Source organism: Scleropages formosus, chromosome 6 (genome assembly GCF_900964775.1).
Source record: "Scleropages formosus chromosome 6, fSclFor1.1, whole genome shotgun sequence".
NCBI lineage: Eukaryota > Metazoa > Chordata > Actinopteri > Osteoglossiformes > Osteoglossidae > Scleropages > Scleropages formosus.
In genome coordinates, this window is record NC_041811.1 from 15,381,141 (window position 1) to 15,400,729 (window position 19,589).

At 43.7% G+C, this 19,589-nt stretch overlaps 1 protein-coding gene across 1 annotated transcript in view; it reads left to right on the top strand.

Annotated features, from left to right (window-relative positions):
- Nucleotides 1–15,018, top strand: part of adamts6 (ADAM metallopeptidase with thrombospondin type 1 motif, 6) — a 57,737-nt gene extending 42,719 nt beyond the window's left edge. The window contains exons 17-24 of the mRNA XM_018744692.2: nt 335–415; nt 2,015–2,178; nt 3,037–3,175; nt 6,504–6,633; nt 8,128–8,332; nt 8,610–8,786; nt 12,360–12,516; nt 14,850–15,018. Of these exons, the coding sequence (XP_018600208.1) occupies nt 335–415; nt 2,015–2,178; nt 3,037–3,175; nt 6,504–6,633; nt 8,128–8,332; nt 8,610–8,786; nt 12,360–12,516; nt 14,850–14,959 (1,163 nt within the window). The 3' untranslated portion in view covers nt 14,960–15,018. The remainder of the gene's footprint in view (nt 1–334; nt 416–2,014; nt 2,179–3,036; nt 3,176–6,503; nt 6,634–8,127; nt 8,333–8,609; nt 8,787–12,359; nt 12,517–14,849) is intronic.
- The last annotated feature ends 4,571 nt before the right edge of the window (nt 15,019–19,589 follow it).

Consider the following 19,589-nt stretch of genomic DNA (forward strand, 5'->3'; position numbering starts at 1 on the left):
GCTACATGGTGTTGTGGAGATGATGGGGGATTTCCTCTTGTGGATTAGACTCTCTTTCCAAAGAAGAATGTTGGATATGCTTGGCAGCAGCTTCATGGAACATAAAAGACACTGTCAAAATGAGACCAGTATTTTGATGCGATGATGACTGTGAGCGATAACTATTTCCCCTTTGGTCACATCAGTGCTGCAGACCCAAAATAAGAGAATATTATTCCAAGGATCGTCATGTGTTTTTGTGTCATAAGAGGATAAGTTGTGTCAGGCTTCCTGTGTTTATGCATGACGTACCAGCACTCGTGGCTGCAGACGCATCCTCCGCTGTCTTTTCTAGGCTACATGGAGGTCGTTCATATCCCACGGGGCTCCGTGCACATTGAGATCAAAGAGGTGGCCATGTCAAAGAACTACATCGGTAAGCCCTTATGCAATGTCCCAGTACAGGTCCACTAGAATGTCAACATATATTAACTGTATGGCTTTAATAACAAAAACTTAGCGAATATTAAAGATTTTAAAATGGTAAGAACATGTGAGAAAGTGATATTCACCGATATTGACTGGGAACATGCCATACAATAACATAAGAATTGTTTTTAGGTTTATTTATTCCCTTGGCTCATAGAGATTTCTTGTAACTGGTGATTAATAATGTGGCTGAGTAATGAAATATTAAAAGGATGTAGTTTGGTCTGTTCAGCTTTCCTGAGTATTGTTTATCATTTAAAGCCACATTACAAATCTTGTATTATTGTTATCTTATCTTCGGTTACTTCCTCAGCTGCTCTGTTCAGCTTATGAGAGAGAATTCATTTTGTGGACTCGTTTCAGCCAACTTCAAAGCTGCAGGAGTTACTGTATGACCATAAAGCTTTCTCATTTTGACAGTCCAGTGCTTTTGCTCAAAAAAAGTGACTTTAGTGGAAAACATGCAATGGAAGAATTTTTTTTTTAACAATTCTAGATCGAGTGAAAACATTTAATGTTGACAATATGGTAATTAAAACAGTCATACAAATGGATTTTATTAGGCCCATCATAACAAAAACATAAATATTGCTAAGGCGCATGTCATTTTTTTTGGCAAAGACTTTATCTTGTTGTTGAAGGATGTGCATCACATTTTGGTTTCATTAGGGCAATATGTGAAACGTGACTTATCAAAGACAAAGAGTCTTTTTTTTCTTCTCCTGTGATATATTATCATCTGATGTTTGTGTCATGAGTTCATAATAATTTGTGATAAATATGCCATTGCTCACATTGATTCTGTTCATTCCCTGCAAGAATTCTAAACTGATTGCTTGGAAACGGTAAATATGAGGTGGATAAACTTTATTTGATTGGTACACTGGAACAATTTCATCACTGAGAATTTTAGAAGCTATACAGTACATGTGCCAACTATATCTGTAGGGAACTGCCGTTTTCTGCTCTAACGTGATATTGATTTGTCTCTATTATTGTTACATATCTATTTATGAAGATGTGTGTTTTTTTTGAAAAGCAATGAAGTGCGTGTGATGTAATATGGAAAAAACTGCCTATTGTTAGTCAGATATGGACAAGAAACCGTTCCTCTGTTAAAAACAGCTGAGCAGAAAAAAAAAACAATACAACTATATAAATAATAATGAAGGGCAAAATTGATGAGTCATGATCTCCACGTTTTGATAATGTAGGAGATTATGTCCGACTCGTAATGATAACCTTGGAGGTGAATTGGGGGCAGGGCGGAAGGATTGGCTGTGATTTGAAGCTTGGCCACAGTTCAGAGAAAATGGATATTCTGAGACGTCTGTTATGGTTAGAGACGAGGCCTTTGTTTTGACGACAGGGCGGGACTGCACCGAGCTTCTACCTGAGGAGGTTCTTCTCTAAGGTGTTGCTCCGAAGCTGCTCCAGACATCAAAGTCCTCAATGCTGATACCCGGCTTCCCGTCTTTACAATTGTCTCACGTCCTTTATTTTAAAAATGACTAAATAAACAACTGTCACAATTTGTCCCTTTTAGCACTGAAGTCTGAAGCGGACGACTACTACATCAACGGGGCATGGACCATCGACTGGCCGAGGAAGTTTGATATCGCTGGCACAGCGTTCCATTACAAGAGGCCATCGGATGAGCCTGAGTCACTGGAAGCCCTGGGGGCCACCACGGAAAACCTTGTTGTTATGGTAGCTGTCTCCAGCCCACATTGTAACTTACAAAATTACACCTGTGGTATCATATTCTCCTGCTTGCTGTTGATTCATGGGACTCATGCAGATGTGACTTGACTGAGGAGTGCCTTACCATGTTCTGGATTAGCCCCGGTGTCTTTGTGAAAACGTGAGCATACCCTCTGTGGAGAAGCAGCAGGAGGATTGCTAACAAGAACAACATCTGAAAAAGTTCAGGCATAATTTTATACAAAAGGATGGAGTATGGACACGGAGGACACAGTATAATGCTGCTTTTGACATAAATAAGTTTGTGGTGGGGAAGTATTTTTGAACACATAAATATTTTTATACACATAAACCTTTTGGAAGTCTCCATTATGTAGCAGAGCTAGAACAGCAATCTGTTCTGAATGCAGTCTGTTTGCAAACCTTATGTGACCTCCGCGGTGGCTTGAAATATAACCTTTTTAAAGCCGCGTCTGGCTAAGTCACACATACACACAGAGACACAAGTGTATGTGTGTAATATTTGCATCTTTGTCTGCCCAGTGGTTTCCTAGACCATGCTGGCTTGCAAGTGCACTCGAAGGCTTAAAATACCAGACCTCACAGCACAACCGGAATAGAAAGGACGGACCAATCCACCATGAGCCGCTTCCCTTGTGGCCTAGAGAGCTGCACTTCCTTCCCATGATCCTTTACTCCAACTCACAGGACAAACATAAACACGGCGGGACCGTGGCTGCTCTCGCTAAAAATTCAGGCCAAGCGCAGCTCCCGGCGACGGGGGAGAGGAGGCTGGCGTGGATTGCGCTGTCTTTGTGTCACACTGTCCTTTCACAGTGTCCCCATTTCCTCCTCCCCTGATAGGTACTCCTGCAGGAGCAGAACCTGGGCATCAGCTACAAGTTCAACGTGCCCATCACACGCACGGGCAGCGGGGACAACGAAGTGGGCTTCTCCTGGCACCACCTCGCCTGGTCCGACTGCTCGGCTACCTGCGCTGGAGGTGAGTTGCCTGTCATCGTCTGTCGTAGATGTCAACGTGGACAGAACTCACAGCAAACCCCAGGCGAGTTAGTCTTAGGCCTCTAGTAGGTTTACAGCCAGGTTATGGCCACTTTAGTCAGTCGTCGTAGTGGAGTGACGCTGATATGCACAGACATGGCGTCTGTATGTTTTATGAGTGTTTGCATTAGTAGACACAGTTATTAATGTGCGTACGTACATTTACATTTATTCCGGTAGCTGACACTTTTATCCAAAGTAACTTACGGTGTTGAGCTACTTACAGTTATTTTCCCATTTCTGTAGCTGGGTAGTTTTACTGAAGCGATTTAGGGTAAGTACCTTGCTCAAGGGTACTACAGCAGGGGGTAGGATTCAAACCTGTGTCCTTTGGATCTGAAGGTAGCTGCTCTGTCCACTATGTATGTTTAAGTCATAATAAGCGCTATAGTAAAATTCTCACAACGAATCGTAGAAATACATTCTAAGGACTTTTCCTCCATGTGCATATTATTCTTAGTTCTACACTAATAAGGATTTACAATGGAGAGTCTCTTTTTGACAGTGTAATTTACTCCAGCACTGAGTTGAATCTGTGTCTGGGAAAAACGGCACCCAAATGCTTTCAAACGTATTTATGCGACTAATAAGCAGGCTTAAACATTAAGAACAAAAACAGCAATAGCGTTCTTGTGGTGTCAGTGGCATGGCTCTTTTATGAATTACACCAGTCACTGAAACTGAGAAAAAAGGTGACCAGTGCACACTTATATGGTGCCAGGGATCTTTAAGCGTTAAAGCTGTCTTTTTAGGCTTAAGAACCAGAACATGTACTTTCCATATTTCAGCTGGTGGCTTGATTATTGTATAATTTGTATGAACAAACTCCTAAGCATTTCTGTTGGTTTACCAGTACAACTGTTTTACAGATGAAAAATATCCCAGGGCCTGCCTCCTATGTAATTAAACTTCCTAACTCTACAACCACAGTTAAATGTGGGCAATTGCAAAAATGACTAAAGCATTTTGTTTGCCCAAAAATGTAGGCTTCTTGTAAAAAGGAGAAAACACACAGCGGACTGTGCCTTGTAAGCTTTGTACGTACATGGCCATTTAGAAGCATTTGAAGTATCTGCAAAGTTTTCAAAGCAGAACATCACTGGCAGAATCGCAGGCTCTTTTGCATCATTAGCTGGTTAAAAAAAAAAAAAAAGTGCAGACCTCGATGGAGTGCGGCCTTGAACCTAACTTGTGGATGTTTCATTTCTGTTAAATACAATTTTTTGAGAAACAGCCTGGACCTTTTATAAAGCAGAGATCAAGCTCTTCCAATTAGTTGCAATTTGGAAAATCCTCTGTGATGTAGTGCGGTGTCATTTGTTTGAGTCTGGCACAACATAAGCAGACATCCAGGAGTGTGAGATGTTGATGTGTCTGCATGGGGCACCCAGATCACGCCTGGCTGTTCAAACCTAGATCAAAATTGCAATTTATACATTTAGTCTCCATACTGGAACACCAGAGACAAACCATTTACACGTATTCATTTAGCAAACGCTTTTCTCCAAAGCGACATACAGTAAACAAAAGTGCAGTACACCAATAGAGAGATACAGATACAAGCACATGATTCTTAAAGTACATTCAGTTTATCCAGATCCACAGTTTTTGCCAGGATACATTGCATTATGAACAAAACATCAAACTGGATCCAAACTCGTAACTAAGTCACAATTACAGAGGTAGTTACAATAAAGTTTGCGACTGCACATACCATAAAAAGCACGTACCGATGGGTTACAACCACAACAACGTAACGCAGCGATTTGTGTTGTGTGACAATTTACTGACTGTCCCACATACATCAGCCATATTAAGGTGAATGCATATTTTTAGTATATATATGTATCATGTGTTAAAAAAGGTATGCCAACCTGAACATAAATAAATTTCTGAGGTAAAATGAGATAGCTAAAGGACTTCAGAAATGGCCAGATAGTCAGTGCCAAATTGTACTTGGATTGGTTGCAACAACCACCAATTATTTGATATGGCAAAGGGAACGGTGTTGACAAATGTTGACAAAATACAGCCACCATGGATAAGTAAGAGGCTGGAAAATTACCATGTAGTTGAATGAATGCCTCAGTGGCCCAGTCTTAACATAATGGTACTTCATGAGGCTGGTATTTTCTTTGTAGGGCTGCCTTTCAGAAAATTACTAATATTCAAGGCAAATAAGCAAAATTGCCTAACTTGGAGAATGAGCATAAAACCTGGATCCTTGAGTAGTAGAAAAAGAAATACAGTTTGATAAGTTGTCTTTTACTCTCCTACATCTGGACAGCTTTGTGTTATTAAATGTTTACCACCTACAGTGTCATCTACCAGCTGTTAAACATGATGTGGATGTATAGCAGTAGGGGATAACATCTCATTGGAATTTCTGGGTCTGATGATTGCTTTGCATGCTTGTGTAATGACCCAGAAATATGGAGCCAATTCGGGTGACCATGTGGGTACACCCTGCGGTACAAACACAATTTTGTACCAGTGCCTCTACATTCTAAGACGATATCTTTCTATAAAATGGATTCCAGAATTATTTTATGAACACTAGGATAAAGTTAAACTCCCTCCATGGTCTGGCCATTCACCTGATACAGTCATCTCTGAATAATTGAGGGGACCTACGCAGCGCACGTTATGAATTACATTTCCATACTCTTCATCTGTAGAAGATCTGGAGGCTTTCCTTTTCACAGATGGTCCAGTATTCCTGTAGACATGAGACGTTCTGAGCTGAAATTAAATTCGTATTTTGTTTGGTGTCTCCGCGTAGCATGCAGCACTATATACACATCGCTCTGCTTGTACATGAAAGTGAACGGAAACTTGCTGGGAGTCTGAAATACTGCATGAGCTTTAGAATGAACTCCTGGTTTTGTGATTGTTTTGTAAACGCTGGCCTTTGGGTACTAATGGTTTTTTTATATATTCTTGCAAGCATGAGATTAGGTGTATTAGTGAAGGTGTTCAACTCACAGTCCCAGCAGGCAGATAAATGGCATGTCACACACATCAGCACTGTGTGAACGTCCGTGCCCTCGATGGGACTTCTGTCTTGGAAGGGTCTCCGTGTGCTCTCGGAATCACTCAGGAAGTCGTAAAGCCCGTTTTTATGCAAAGGAAATGATCCGAACGTGCAGCTGTTTTTTCCTTCTTGCATTTCCCTTCGTCTCCATTCCGTCGTCGCAGTCAGTGTCTGAGATGGAAAGCAAGCAGTCATGCCGTCGCATGAGCACGGGGACAATGTGTCGCTCCGACAGGTTCCCAGAAGCAGGAGGTGTTGTGCAAGAGGCTGGACGACAACTCAGTGGTCCAGAATAGCTACTGCGACCCAGACAGCAAGCCACCGGAGAACCAAAGGGCCTGCAACACGGAGCCCTGCCCTCCAGAGTAAGTGTGGCTCTGTGTGCATCTGTGTGTATGCCTGGCAGCACACCTTTCTGCTTCTCACTGTGTTTGTGTGTGTCGTGTGTGTGTGTGTCTGATGTCTCAGAATTGCTGTTGCTTTTCTGTCTGCCTGCATTTGCATGCACCTTTGTGAGACTCCACCTCTGTCAATATGCATCTGTGTGGTCCTCTCAGCATTCTGCATGCATTTGTGTCTGCTGGCGTTTCCTTGGAACTGAGGGATGGGAGGGCAAGTCAACAAGCAAACAATGTGCTCGGAATAGCTCCGCAGATATTGTGAAATGGCGAGTTAGCGAGGTACAATGAGAAAAGACCTCGGAAATTTTATTGTGACGAAACCAGCACTTGACGGCAAATGACACAAATTTGCATAAGGGGACTTATCAAATAATGCTTTCACGATCTGAATCGTGCATTTTAGAAGCGTTCTTGACTCGCTTTGAAATAACACTGGTGAAAATAATTTGTCTTCAGAAGCGTGCGTTATAAAATATATTTTGAATATAACGTAAAGCAGTCTGATTTATTTCTTCATATGTTAACTATTTTCAGTTGTTTTTATGCCAGAGTGAAAAACCTCAAAAAAGAATGACCACCTGTGTTTAACTGTGTTGGCTAGTTTATTTTATGGACCCACTAGGGGTAATATATGTATGTGTGTGGAATATCTATGTGCATAATGGCCAAAAATATTTAACTCTTGTTTTGAAATGAGACGAGCGGTCAGTAAGAGTAGCTGCTGGGTTGAGTGAAAAGAGGGCTCGGGTGAGCCCTCGGGTTTGGATAGGCTTTTGGCAATTTTTTCTCTTGCATTCTGCCAATTTTGGCCAAACTTTCTCCATGAGATGGTCATCTCTCCATTGTTCTTGCTGTCTGCTAGTGGTTAGTGTCTGCGGTTGGCCTTTCTGCCCTCTACTCTAAATCGTAACACGGAGCATTTTTCCAGGGCAAATATTTCAGGCTCAACATGCAACTCTGGCACATGCATGCATGAGCTGTGCATGTCAGGCTTAGTCGTTCCCGTAAAATGTCGCCTCTGACTCTTTCAATTCTGCAAAATGATGCACTTTTTTTTGCATTTTTATGAGTTCTTTAAAAAACTTGTTTAAACAGTTCCACCCAAACATTTCCTTCGTAGCGAGCAAAACTATCAACAAAACAGCATAACCATAATTGTTTGAAAAAATCCAGCGTTTTATTGGCCAAAAACATAACATAAGCGCAAAACGTTGCCAGAAACTGAACCGAACGCAGATATTTGGACACATGGCTGATTAATCGTACAGTACACCCTGGACATTCCGTTCTTCTGTGTCATAGGAGTTGTAAAACCATTAAACATGCATCGGTCTGATTTTTGATGAAGCATAACAGCAGCGTACATGTTTTAGATGTGTGGACACACAAATGTACTTATCTTGTACAAAAGAAGGGTGCGATACAGCATTCCACTGTTTTACTGCTGCCCTGCTGCAGGTGGTTCATCGGCGACTGGTCGGACTGCAGCAAGACGTGCGACGCTGGCGTCCGATCGCGGACGGTTCTGTGCATATGCAGGATTCGTCCTGCTGAAGAGGAGACCTTGGAGGACAGCCACTGTCTCACTCACCGGCCCATAGAGAGAGAGGCTTGTAACAATCAATCGTGCCCCCCGCAGTGGGTCACCCTCGATTGGTCCGAGGTGAGGGGCTGTGTGGCTCTGCATCTTGGTTCTAACACCTAGAGGTTCTCCAGAGCTCACTTGCTGAAGGTTTGCATAAGCAACATTGTTCCTGTGCTGGACTCCTTTTAGCTGAGGAGTGATGTTCTACTAGATGTGCGTGGCTTGTGTTTGACATCACGCCCTGTGTAGGGTCACGGTCCCTGTACAACGCCATTATTGTTGGCTTTTGTATTGCACGGAATTTGTGCAGATTTGCTGCTAAATCAGCAGTGTGGTCTCCTCCTGTCTTCCGTAGTGCACTCCCAAGTGCGGCCCTGGGTTCAAGCACCGCATCGTGTTGTGCAAGAGCAGCGACTTGACCAAGACGTTCCCGCCAACGCACTGCCCCGAGCACAGCAAGCCACCAGTGCGAATACGCTGCAGCCTTGGCCGGTGTCCACCCCCGCGCTGGATCCCCGGAGAGTGGGGACAGGTAACTGCTCCACCTGCCCCTCGATGCACCTGAACAATGCCACCTTCAGCAATGGTCACATGACCGAAGTAGGGGCACCTCTTTCAACAGTAGTCTCTGCACACATGCCTTTCAAAGCCTTCTTTGGAGCAGGTACAGGAACATTGGTCCTCGAGGGCTGCGGGGGTTCTGCTTTTTCTTTCTACATCATCTCTTAGCTGCGTTATGAAGTCTTTTTTGGACTGGAGCTGTTGTTCCAGGCGTAAATCAGTTGTTAATCCAAGCCTGCAGACTGTAGTTCTCCACTCCTACTTTTAGAGAAACTGTGGCCCATCTGTGGTACTTTCATACATTTTATTATCGTGTTTGTTTTCACAAGAAACTTTAATCTTCCAGGACACAATTTAGCCATGACTCATTTTACAAAGATTTTAAAAGGTGCATGTTTCTGTGTATTTTAGGCCCTTATTTAAAATTAGTCTTAAGCTATTAGGACACAGTTAACTCTTCATATGGCATTTTACCATTTCTGCAGCTGGAAAAGCGCATTAGTACAGTACTGGCTTATAGCTATAATGGACGTATACTTAGGAGGAGCTGTCGTCGGCACCTTTAGGTACCTGGTAGTTTTGTATGAAGTGCTGTTTACCTGCAACTGCTTAAAATAGTTTTAAATCAGTTTGGAAGCCTTGCAGTGTCATTTTGAATTTCAGAATTGCTTGTCTTGCTCCCCAAACAAGGATTAAGCCTTATCCTAGACCAACTTATGTTTTTAAAAGAGATTCCCCGTTGAATTCGTTCCAGGACTAGACTCAGTCGTTGTTTGTGAAGATGTCTCATTTTGTATTGGATTCAATAGCATTTTAGCGCTGGTTTGCTCAACGTGTTTCATAAAAGAATGTACAAACTACAATGTCCACAAAAACACTTGTTCATTTCCGAACAAGATTTCTTTGGCAAAACATTATTTCCAGACAAACTGGAATAATGGCAAAGTTCGAACGTAGTTTTACTGCCGCATATTTATCTGTTAAAATCCCTAGTGTTTTGGTCAACGGTCAATTTAATTTACATTTCGGTGATAAATATAGGCCTTTGGGGAGCCAGTGACGTCCGTGCGCAGTGTAACACGTCAGGAGCGAGTAAGCGGCGGGGAAATCGCGCGCAATGTTTGAAGTTTATCTCCGCTGCGGACAAGGCCACGTTTGCAAAGCCAAGAGCGTGTTTTGAAAAGGAGACAAGACGAGGCTCTGTTCTCATTCTGTCGCTGGTCCTGCGCTGTTCTTTTTTCCTCTTTTTACGTCGCTGATGGGAAGCTAAGAAAGTTACACCTACAAGTTGCAAAAAAGAACGGCGTCGAGCAATTGCATTTACGCTTTATAGACCTAATCAATTTAATGAGGGACATAACACCTTTCCAGGTTTTGACAGAACGAAAAAAATGTCAGAGATATTGCGCAGTGGAGATTTACACAAATATTGGAGGGAATTAAGGCTCACAAATAAAGGCTTATTTGAACGCTGATGGGGGGAACACATCCCCCTGTCCCCACCTTGTTATGGCTGATTTAATGTGATATCAAACCTTTCATAACATTTCACCCTCGTTACTTGCTTGATTGCGGCACTCTTGGAAGCTAATTAGTGCTTGAGAAGGAAAGCTGTCGCTTGGTGGGATGTAACATGAGGATGACCTTTACAGGTGTGCCGAGGTTATCCTCTGTGGCGGCGAAAAGCTCATTGGAATGTGAGCCTAACCTTCTGTCCCCTCCTTTCACCCTCGGGCTGTCCTGGCTGCAGATGTGCTGTAAGTTTGCTCGCAGCTGCTGGAACAGCCCCTGTCCGTCAGGCTGCCGCAGCCCCCCTGTGATCCTGTAGGACCTGCTGGCCCCCCTGTCAACTGATGTGTGGTCAGAGATCTTCGCTGTGTTGGTTTTTTAACCCAAAGCAGGGCACAAGAACTCCAACACAAGAGCTTTGTGGAAATAAACAAAGTCACAATGATCTTCCTTTAACCTATGACCTGCTGATCCCTCTGACCCAGGAGCCCCCAAGCCCAGTCCCATAGGAGGGCAGAGCCAGGACTGGGAGAGAAGGCAGAATCAGTTCATTTTGGCTGATTTAATTAGTTCAGTCGTGCTCAGGTGGAATGGACTTGTACGTACTAGCCTGCCAGGACCAGTTTGGGAGACCCCTGCTGCTATGAGGGATCTTTCTTTTCGACTTCCAAAAAGCTGGCTCCCCCTTTCTCCACAACTTTGGCTTTTGCGAGCTCCTGTGAAGACAGACACACATCCCCCTTGCGCTGTTAATTACAGTAGGACCCCTGACTCGGGGGTCTCCGGAATAGAGGTGTGGGAGGCGGGGGTGGTTGTTGAGGGACAGACTTCTCTGGACCTGCAAGGCCAAAAGGTCACTGGTTCAAATCCCACTTAAGGCCCCACACTGACCTGGGACATCTGTCAGGGTCCAGACCAGCTCACTAATAAAGGTGCTTTCATTGTGGAGGGATGAAAGACCCAGCCGCTGATCCGGGATTACCGGGAGCTCATTAGAAGTGACTGTAAGTGAACGGTCTGGGCTTGTTAGTGGGGCCACGAGGGATCCGGAGAGCAAGAGAGCGAGTGTGTGCCGCTGAGGGCTGTGACAGCAGAGCTTCGTGCTGCTGGAGAGGAAGCTGTGTTCCTCGTCTCCGAGTTGCTTCATGGGCCCTTTTTTCTAACCTCAAAACAATCATCAGTACCCTGCAAAGACTGTCGAAACTCGTCACTGAGGAGGAATTCTTCTATAACATATCTTTTATACTGTATTTTGTCATTTCTGTAAGCATTTTTGTGGTTGAACTAATGTTTCACCCTAAATTACCCTTTACCGATGGTGAAATACATTGGAACAATAGCATTTATTCACAGTATACAGCATTTCTATAAATCTGTGCCATAGATGTAAACTTGTTTCTTCAGAATACCTTTACCGTTAGTTGTTTGTTTATGTTTTGTTTCTCGGTGAAACGGAAGCAAACTCCTATCAAGCTCCCCTCAAATCTTTCCCAGCTGCCAGTGGTCAGCGCAGCTTGGTCAAGCAATTGCAGCTACTCTACCAGCGCTGCTGAGGGTTTAACCCAAGCAAAACAAAAACTAGCACACACTGGGCGTTCTTCAGGGACTGGGTTGACCGCTGTTGCCTTTCTGTGAGGCCCCGGTACAATAGCAGGTCACCCTAAGCATGAGATGAGGTTTGCAGTGTTGATTTGTTCAACTCAGAGGGACTTTGCTAACGCGGACGGAGAGTGCGTACGACCTCAGATGAACCGTTGCAGGACAAGGGTTGCTTTGGCTTGGCATGGGATTTTTTGATGGTTGAGGTTCCCGCCCTCCTCTCAGCACGCTTGCATGAATTGTGATGTTGAAAATGATCGTACGATCGGGAAAAGCAGCTCTAAAGGTAAATGGGAAATCACACATTTTCTAGCGACCTGGTTGCTATGTTATGATACAAGCTGTGATTTTCGTAACTTCTTAGGGCTAGTAGGTCCTGGTGTCCCCATGTGTGGTTGTGTGTGTTGACTGGGCTGTGTGTGTATGTGTGTCTCAGTGCTCTGCGCAGTGCGGACTCGGCCAGCAGATGCGAACCGTGCAGTGCCTCTCTTACACGGGGCAGCCCTCCAACGAGTGTGCCGAGTCCCTGCGGCCTCCCGCCATGCAGCAGTGCGAGAGCAAGTGTGACGCCACGCCCATTTCCAACGGTGACGGTGAGTTTCCCTTCTCCCATCATTGGTCGTGTCATTAGCCCATCACCACATGTCGGAAAATGAGTCAACTGTACACAGAGGAGGGTGTAAAACAAACAAATATTAAAATGGCTTTCTATATTCGATGAACTTTGAATAGCCCGCCCCCACATAATGTTTAACTATGTCGTCTGTACCATAATTTATGTTTTAATCTATCATTTTTGCTTGGTGTCTGGGGGTGAAGAGTCGGTAGTATTGGTGTTGTGGAATCGAACTGTAAATTCAAAGTGTGTTTGCAGTAGTGACAAAATTGTGGGTTTCTGAGAAATCGCATTTAAATTCCAGCTACCTTTTCTGTATTTTTGGATTGTGCTATGTCTAATGTTGTGTGATCAAGAACAACAGCATTGAAGAGGACACTATGTTGGGCATTGTTATTGGCACCATTGCCCTTACTGTCCACCTGATGTTTTGAAAACGTGTCGCATTGAAATATTTGCTCGCTTGGTATTCCCATGGATGGAGATGTCTATAGGTTACTGCTCCCGAGGAATGTTTCCCATTGCGGCACCCTTATGAGATTAGCTTGAAGCCAGTGGTCCCTCAACCATCAGCAGTGAGTGGATTGTCTTATTTTTACCTCGCCCTCTCGCAGACGTCTGAATGGCCTAATAAGGGAAGACACTCTCATCACGATAAGGCCGCTAATCCCTCTTGGTCCAGCTGCACAAAGACAGGCTGGCCTGCCTGGGCCATGAATCAAGTCGTGATCTCTCTTCACAGGGATGGTGTAATTATGTTGTGAAGGCCCAAAGTGGCTTATCTTGTGGGCCACGCGCTTGCCTGTCCTTTGAGGAGGCGGTGTGTGGGCAGGGTACTCGATGACCGTTGGCTTTACTGAAAGAAGAGGACGCTGTAGGTAGCAGCTCTGGGTGTTTATATAACAGCAAAAGTAGTGTTAGACTTTTGCATTCAAACAAATATTTAAGAATTTTAAGGGCAACTGGTAGCCCTGCTGCTAGTTTCTGATTTCTTCAAAGGCGCCAAAGTTCAGCAGCGCTGATTTAAGAAAAAAGAAAATAATATGGTAATTCTCTATCCTGTAGGTACAGTTTCAAAGTTGACTAATCATTGGCTTCACAGAGAGAAACAGAGTCGGGTGGTTGGGCCAGGTGCTGGGAATTGGGCTAAGAGGCAGGCATATCCGTTACGGCGCCCAGTGTATCCTTCCAGGGGGAGATGGACGGAGGATCCTGTGTTTTCCGGAGAGAAACAATGTGCTGAGTAGCTGGTTGGAAAGCAGCGTCAGAGTATTCTGTCAGTGCTGCAAATGCTTCGTGCAAAGCATCGCACCACCAAGTGTTTTTAAAGAAAATCTGCCATATATGTATGCAGCCCTTATGTCGTTTTTTTTATTACGTGAGCTTTTCGAAACCTAATCGGTCTTCTTTTCCACAGTCTTCTTTAGCACTCCACGTGAAGCTGTATAATTTATTAGCCCTGGAAAGTACACATAGGTTGTCTCATTCGACATCTATGCATAACATATGAGGGTGTATCGGATATGAACTTGTGTTGCTGGGTTGTTTTGGACATATAACCAATTTCAGGGATTTGCGCACCCTGTTGCTTCACTTCTGGTCAAGATAAATCAGTAGTAACACACTCCGTACTCCCTACTCCCTACCCCCTGCACTGACATCAGCTGCAACAAACAATAAGTATGCTTCAAATTTCGCAGATTCATCTTGCAGCGCGAAGGCTTCGGCCTCCTACAGAAGAATGTTGAGATAAACCAGTCTCTGCAGGCATGCAGCGTTGGTGAAATATTAAGGAGCTTGTTGTTTGGTGAAATGTGGATCCTCTCCTCATGACACACCAAATGAACATAGTCAATAATATAATATTGTAGTATGAGTGGTTGAAATGTATTTCTTGAACATTAAAAAGGAAATACTATTTAGCTGAGGGCCGTGTAGAGATACACGGCACAGCTGCTGGTCCGACCGTGTTGGAATCCACCCTAAACGCCCTTGAGTTTGAAAAGAGAGCGGTGTTATTCCAGCTCTGTGGCATCCTTGTGTGTAACACATTCTGCTTCAGGGTACCTGTGAGTCATTTAGTTTCTAATTCAAGAAGACACTGATTATGAAACGTGTGTTATGAATATGACCAAGATTCTGGACTTGAGATCGAAGCCCAGTAACCTAAGACAGGTGCTTGACTCGAATAGTTTCAGCTCGGACAGGCCAGCACGCTTTCCTCTCCGCTGCTGTGTGCTTTTTGTCAGACGTCTTACCCCAGCTCTAACTCGCTGTGTCTCTCCCCCCCCCCCCCACCCCCCTACCTAGAATGCAAAGACGTAAACAAGGTGGCATATTGCCCACTGGTGCTGAAGTTCAAGTTCTGCAGCCGTGCGTACTTTAGGCAGATGTGCTGCAAGACGTGCCAAGGACACTGACCCACAGAGCGTGCGAGAGAGGGAGGGAGCGAGAGGGAGAAGGAGAGGAGATGGCTACAGCTGAGAAGCATGGAGGAGCAGGAGGAGCAGGAGGAACCACAAGGAGGAGCGGAACCTGCCTCTTACACCTGCACCCCCCCCTCCCCCTTTTTCGCCATCCTGTGGAAATCTAAACCACTGCTCAGCCCCTGCTGACGCGTCTGTCTTATTGTCACTTCTGTGAAGTGGGAACTTAGGTGATTATTGCTGTCAAAGTTATTTTTATTATAATAATAATAATGATTATGACCATTTGTTTTGTTTTGTCTGTTAATTTTAATCAAAAGTGCTGGACACATCTGACCCAGGACATGCACCTGCATTAGGAGATTCAGATAAAGTAGGCAATAGGTGGAGGGTGGAGCAACTGGGGTGAAAGCTGGGACATGCCCCCTAGGACCCCCCCCACCCCCAGGATATACCACCTGGGACCACAGAAGTCAGAATGAACTGATTGTATGTTATTAAGCCTTGAGAGCATGCTTTGGTTCATCTGCATGGTCTTGTAAATATCCCACCACGTTCCACCTGAACATTCCCCTATAATCTAATCATGTATGTCTTTTGCATACAGTACTGATTAAATTCAAACACTTGCCAAATGTTTTTGATATGTCTGTGTGAAGTCTGACCATTCCTCAGAAAGTGGGTCAGAGAAAATTGTAGGTGGTGGCACGATACTGAATGTTTATTTGTTGTTGTTTGTTTTTTTTTTTTTTTTTTTTTTCAAAGAGAAAGCATGGTGTCTACATTGTACATTGTCCCAGGTTTGCCCCCTTCCTGTCAGTGTCAGAAGGTCAGCAGCCAGACCACACAGAGATTGTGCAGATGCATCGCTTGGTCTGAGACCACCAGGCTAGACAGAGGACCTTAGAAAAATGCAAAAGAAGAAGGAAAAAGAAAAGGAAAATCTGCTGACTCTGTTGTTAAAAGGCTCATCTTTAAGCTCTGCACCGTGTGTGTTGGGGGTTGGGGGGACTAAACAAAAAAGAAATTAAGTCAAGGGGTTCCAGATGTCCAAACAAGAGGAGACACCTGGTTTAATAAGCAGACTGCAAGAGCATCCGTATTGTCACGGGGTCGTGTAGCCCCCGCTGTAGCCTTGGCAACGAGTGGGAGGCCCACAAGCGGAGTGCTTCGCACGGCTGAAGTTGCAGAGTCTCGGGCTTCCAGGCGAGGAGCCTCTTCAGTGTTAGAACATTCCACACGAGCATTTCAGCTGCCCGTACTGTTACAAATAGAAAGGGGATATTTTTAACATAATACATGTATTATTCATATGCTGATATGCAATATGTCCAAAAACGTGCAGTGTAAAGAAGATGTTTTTTTCTTTGTGAACATGTTACAATATTATTTTCATCTTCCAGTGTCTGGTGAATATTGCAGCACAGGTTTTATATATATATATATATATATATTATATGGTGCTGATATATTTTCCAGGATGTAATTTCTAGATATTTGCATGATCCACAGTGCATTTTCGTCTCATGACTGATGTTGAGTGACATCCCCAGGGCTTCAGACCCCCCAGAACAGCAGACCTGGATGTTTGCACGGCCAGAGTCACATTGGCAGACCTCACGGATCCTTTTTTTTTTTCACTGACTACCTCCCAGTGCCACGTAATCTGATCATCACCTCGACTTTTTTGCCTGCTCCCTTCACCGTTTCCTTATTCCCATTGAACATCCTCTGGTTTTCTTCCTCCGAACAGGAGGAGCCTGCCCTGGTGCTATTGGATCCATGCAGGAAATAGTGGTGCGCTTCTAAACGGCAGCGAGCCAAGCTCACCGTTGACTTGGCTAAAGTGAACTCTTGGCTCTTCGTAAGGTGCGCACTGGTCCGCGGACACGCTGTTCTTACTGTACGGGGTTGTCTTATTGCTTTCCTGCTCACCCTTACCTCACACCGGGTATCCGACAGGAGACCGTACTCCGCAAATGGGCATGCCATATTCTTGTGCGGTGCAATATTTACTTTGATACACCCTCCCCAAATGGTAGCAAGACACAATGACTGGCTGAGATGTGTATGTATGAAGAAGGAGTGTGAAAAGGGATCGTCGCACCTGAGCTCACACTCAGACTGCCGCAGAGCTGAATGTCAGAAACTGGACTTGGGCCACATGTACATAGGACATAAATTAAGACAGTGAAAAGAAAAGGAAGCAGAGTATGTTGGAACCTTAATGATGCTGCAGCTAATTGCAAAAATGTTTTATGACGCCGCCATGTTTCTATTTTTGCTGCTGCTACTTCGTAGCCACCTGTAAAATGGAAGTGGACTTTTTGGAGCAAACTGTCAGCAACTCAGACATTTACAACATTTAGAAGAAAAAAAAAAAACAGCAGAAGCATGCTGACAATCGTTAATTATAAGTATGTAAGTCTTGATGTACAGTAAAAGTTTACAAGCATTTGATCATGGAACTTCTGGACAAAGTCTCTGTATAAAGATACTCAATAAAACTGGTACCCATAGCTGTGAACTCTGATCCTTGAATGTCATATTGCTTATCCTTTACCTGCGGGGGAAAAACAGAACTTGTGATTTTAGTTGCTTGTATTTTATATTCAGTATTAAAGTGGTACACTGTTACTGTTTTTCAATTGTAAATTATATTCTAATTTATTGCAATGTTTCACTTGTCATTTATTTCACTGCATGCAAATAAAATTTAGACTAGCGAAAAGAAAGAGAAAGAAGAAAAACAATGCAGTGATTTTTTTTTCCCCAAAGCAACCTGCTTTAGTCTAGGTACGTTAGAACAATAAAATGAGCAGATTCTGAAGGTACTGTGTGTTATCTGATTTTTTCAAAGCACGCCGCTGTGAAAGGACGCAGTTGAATGTGTCAAGGTGTTCGTCTCACTGCACTGTGCACCTCGGCTTTCAAAGACGTAATGCAAGCTGCAGACAGACAGATACATGTGTCTGAGACTGATTCCTCCGTTGATGGGCTACTGTCAGGGAGCTTTTGTATGGGAGGAGGTGTACAAATGTATATATGTTAAATATCTCCTGTTGCTTTCCATACAGTTCAAATATGTGCAAAATGGAGCTGACATAATTCATATTCAAGTCAAGAAGAAGAATATTTTGCACTGAATCATTTTCAGATTGCAAAAACTGTCAATAAAATGAGTGATCATTTTCTGTCTTAGAGTACAGCAATTGCATAGACTCACAGGGTGCCAATACTAATCTCACGATAGTCACCTCATAAGTCTTCTCACATCACATACAATGGTATGACAACAGTGCAGGATTAAGTTGTGCAGCGGCTGAGGTACAACAAGATCCCCCTGTTCTGATGCCATCGGGGTCTGCGCACATATTCGTCATCCATGACCCGAATCCAAGGTCCGGCATCTTTCCTGCCGGACCTTATGGGCTCCATGCTTTACTTGGCCTTCATGTAAGACCCAGGGTTCAAAATGAAAGTTTCCACCAATAAACTTTTAGAGGAGATTTTTCTACAGGTAAAGCGCTTAAATATGAAAGAAAAAAAATCTTGGTCTTATGATGCTTAGCATGTGTCTAAATCCTTTTGTGTTGTCTCTTTATCAGTACTCCTCAAATAGAACCAAGCTGTTCTGTTTGTAACAGTTCATTAATTTGCATTTTGCTGTGTCTTTTGGGATTCATAAGTGTGTCTGTAAACATTTTTTAGGCTAAAATTTTCAAAATCTATACAGTTGTGCGGTGTTTTTGGAAAGGGTATAATTTTTATATAAGACTGATATATTGAGTGTGAAATGTTTTGTCTTTTAGAGCCACCAGTTAGACTAGTGGTTGAAGAGCTGGCACATGACCACAAGTTTGTAGGTTCAAGACCCAGTCAGAGCTGTTTTCTCCTTTTACAGTCAGTCGTGTCCCAGTCACGGCTGTTTTTTTTTACACGCTCAGTTTGATCTTTTAAATTTACAGCTATATAGATAATGTGTTCAACTGTAATCTAAGCGATTTAGAAATAAATTAGAAAATGGACACATTGCCATATACACCTACTTACAGTAGCACCTAATTTTAAAAAGTGCTTCATTAAATGGTTTTATCAAAACCAGACAGGTACACTATGGCGCGGATAATGAGGACTGGCAAGCGGAACACTTCAGTGTTTTCAAATCGCATTCCAGCGTTCTCCAAGTGTTCATTTCTAGACTTTCCTAATGTGCCACATATTTCAGTCTCCTCCAAGGACTGGCTTGTGCGATTACACTTTGCCAGTCTGTGGTTGTCCTGGCCGGGGACCAAATATTTCATTCCTTACCCATCATTGTTTCGAACGCTACGCCTGAGTATTTGTTGGAACGGTACAGGTGGTCTCCACCCCCCAGAGAGAGGCACAACGGAGAGGGAATCAGATCGCGAGTCTACCAGCCCAAAGTCACCGGCCAGAACCATAACCACAGGTCGGTGTACTGCCAATGCCTCACTCCTGGAATGATGACACATCAGTTTCAAATACAGTCCAAATTCCTGTGGCCCCCCACAACGTGTTTGCTTTTGTCTAAATCATTCAGCATCAAATTTCAAAAAAGGATCTGGGAAGCAGTAAATTTTTTCTGTTTTTTTTTTTTTTT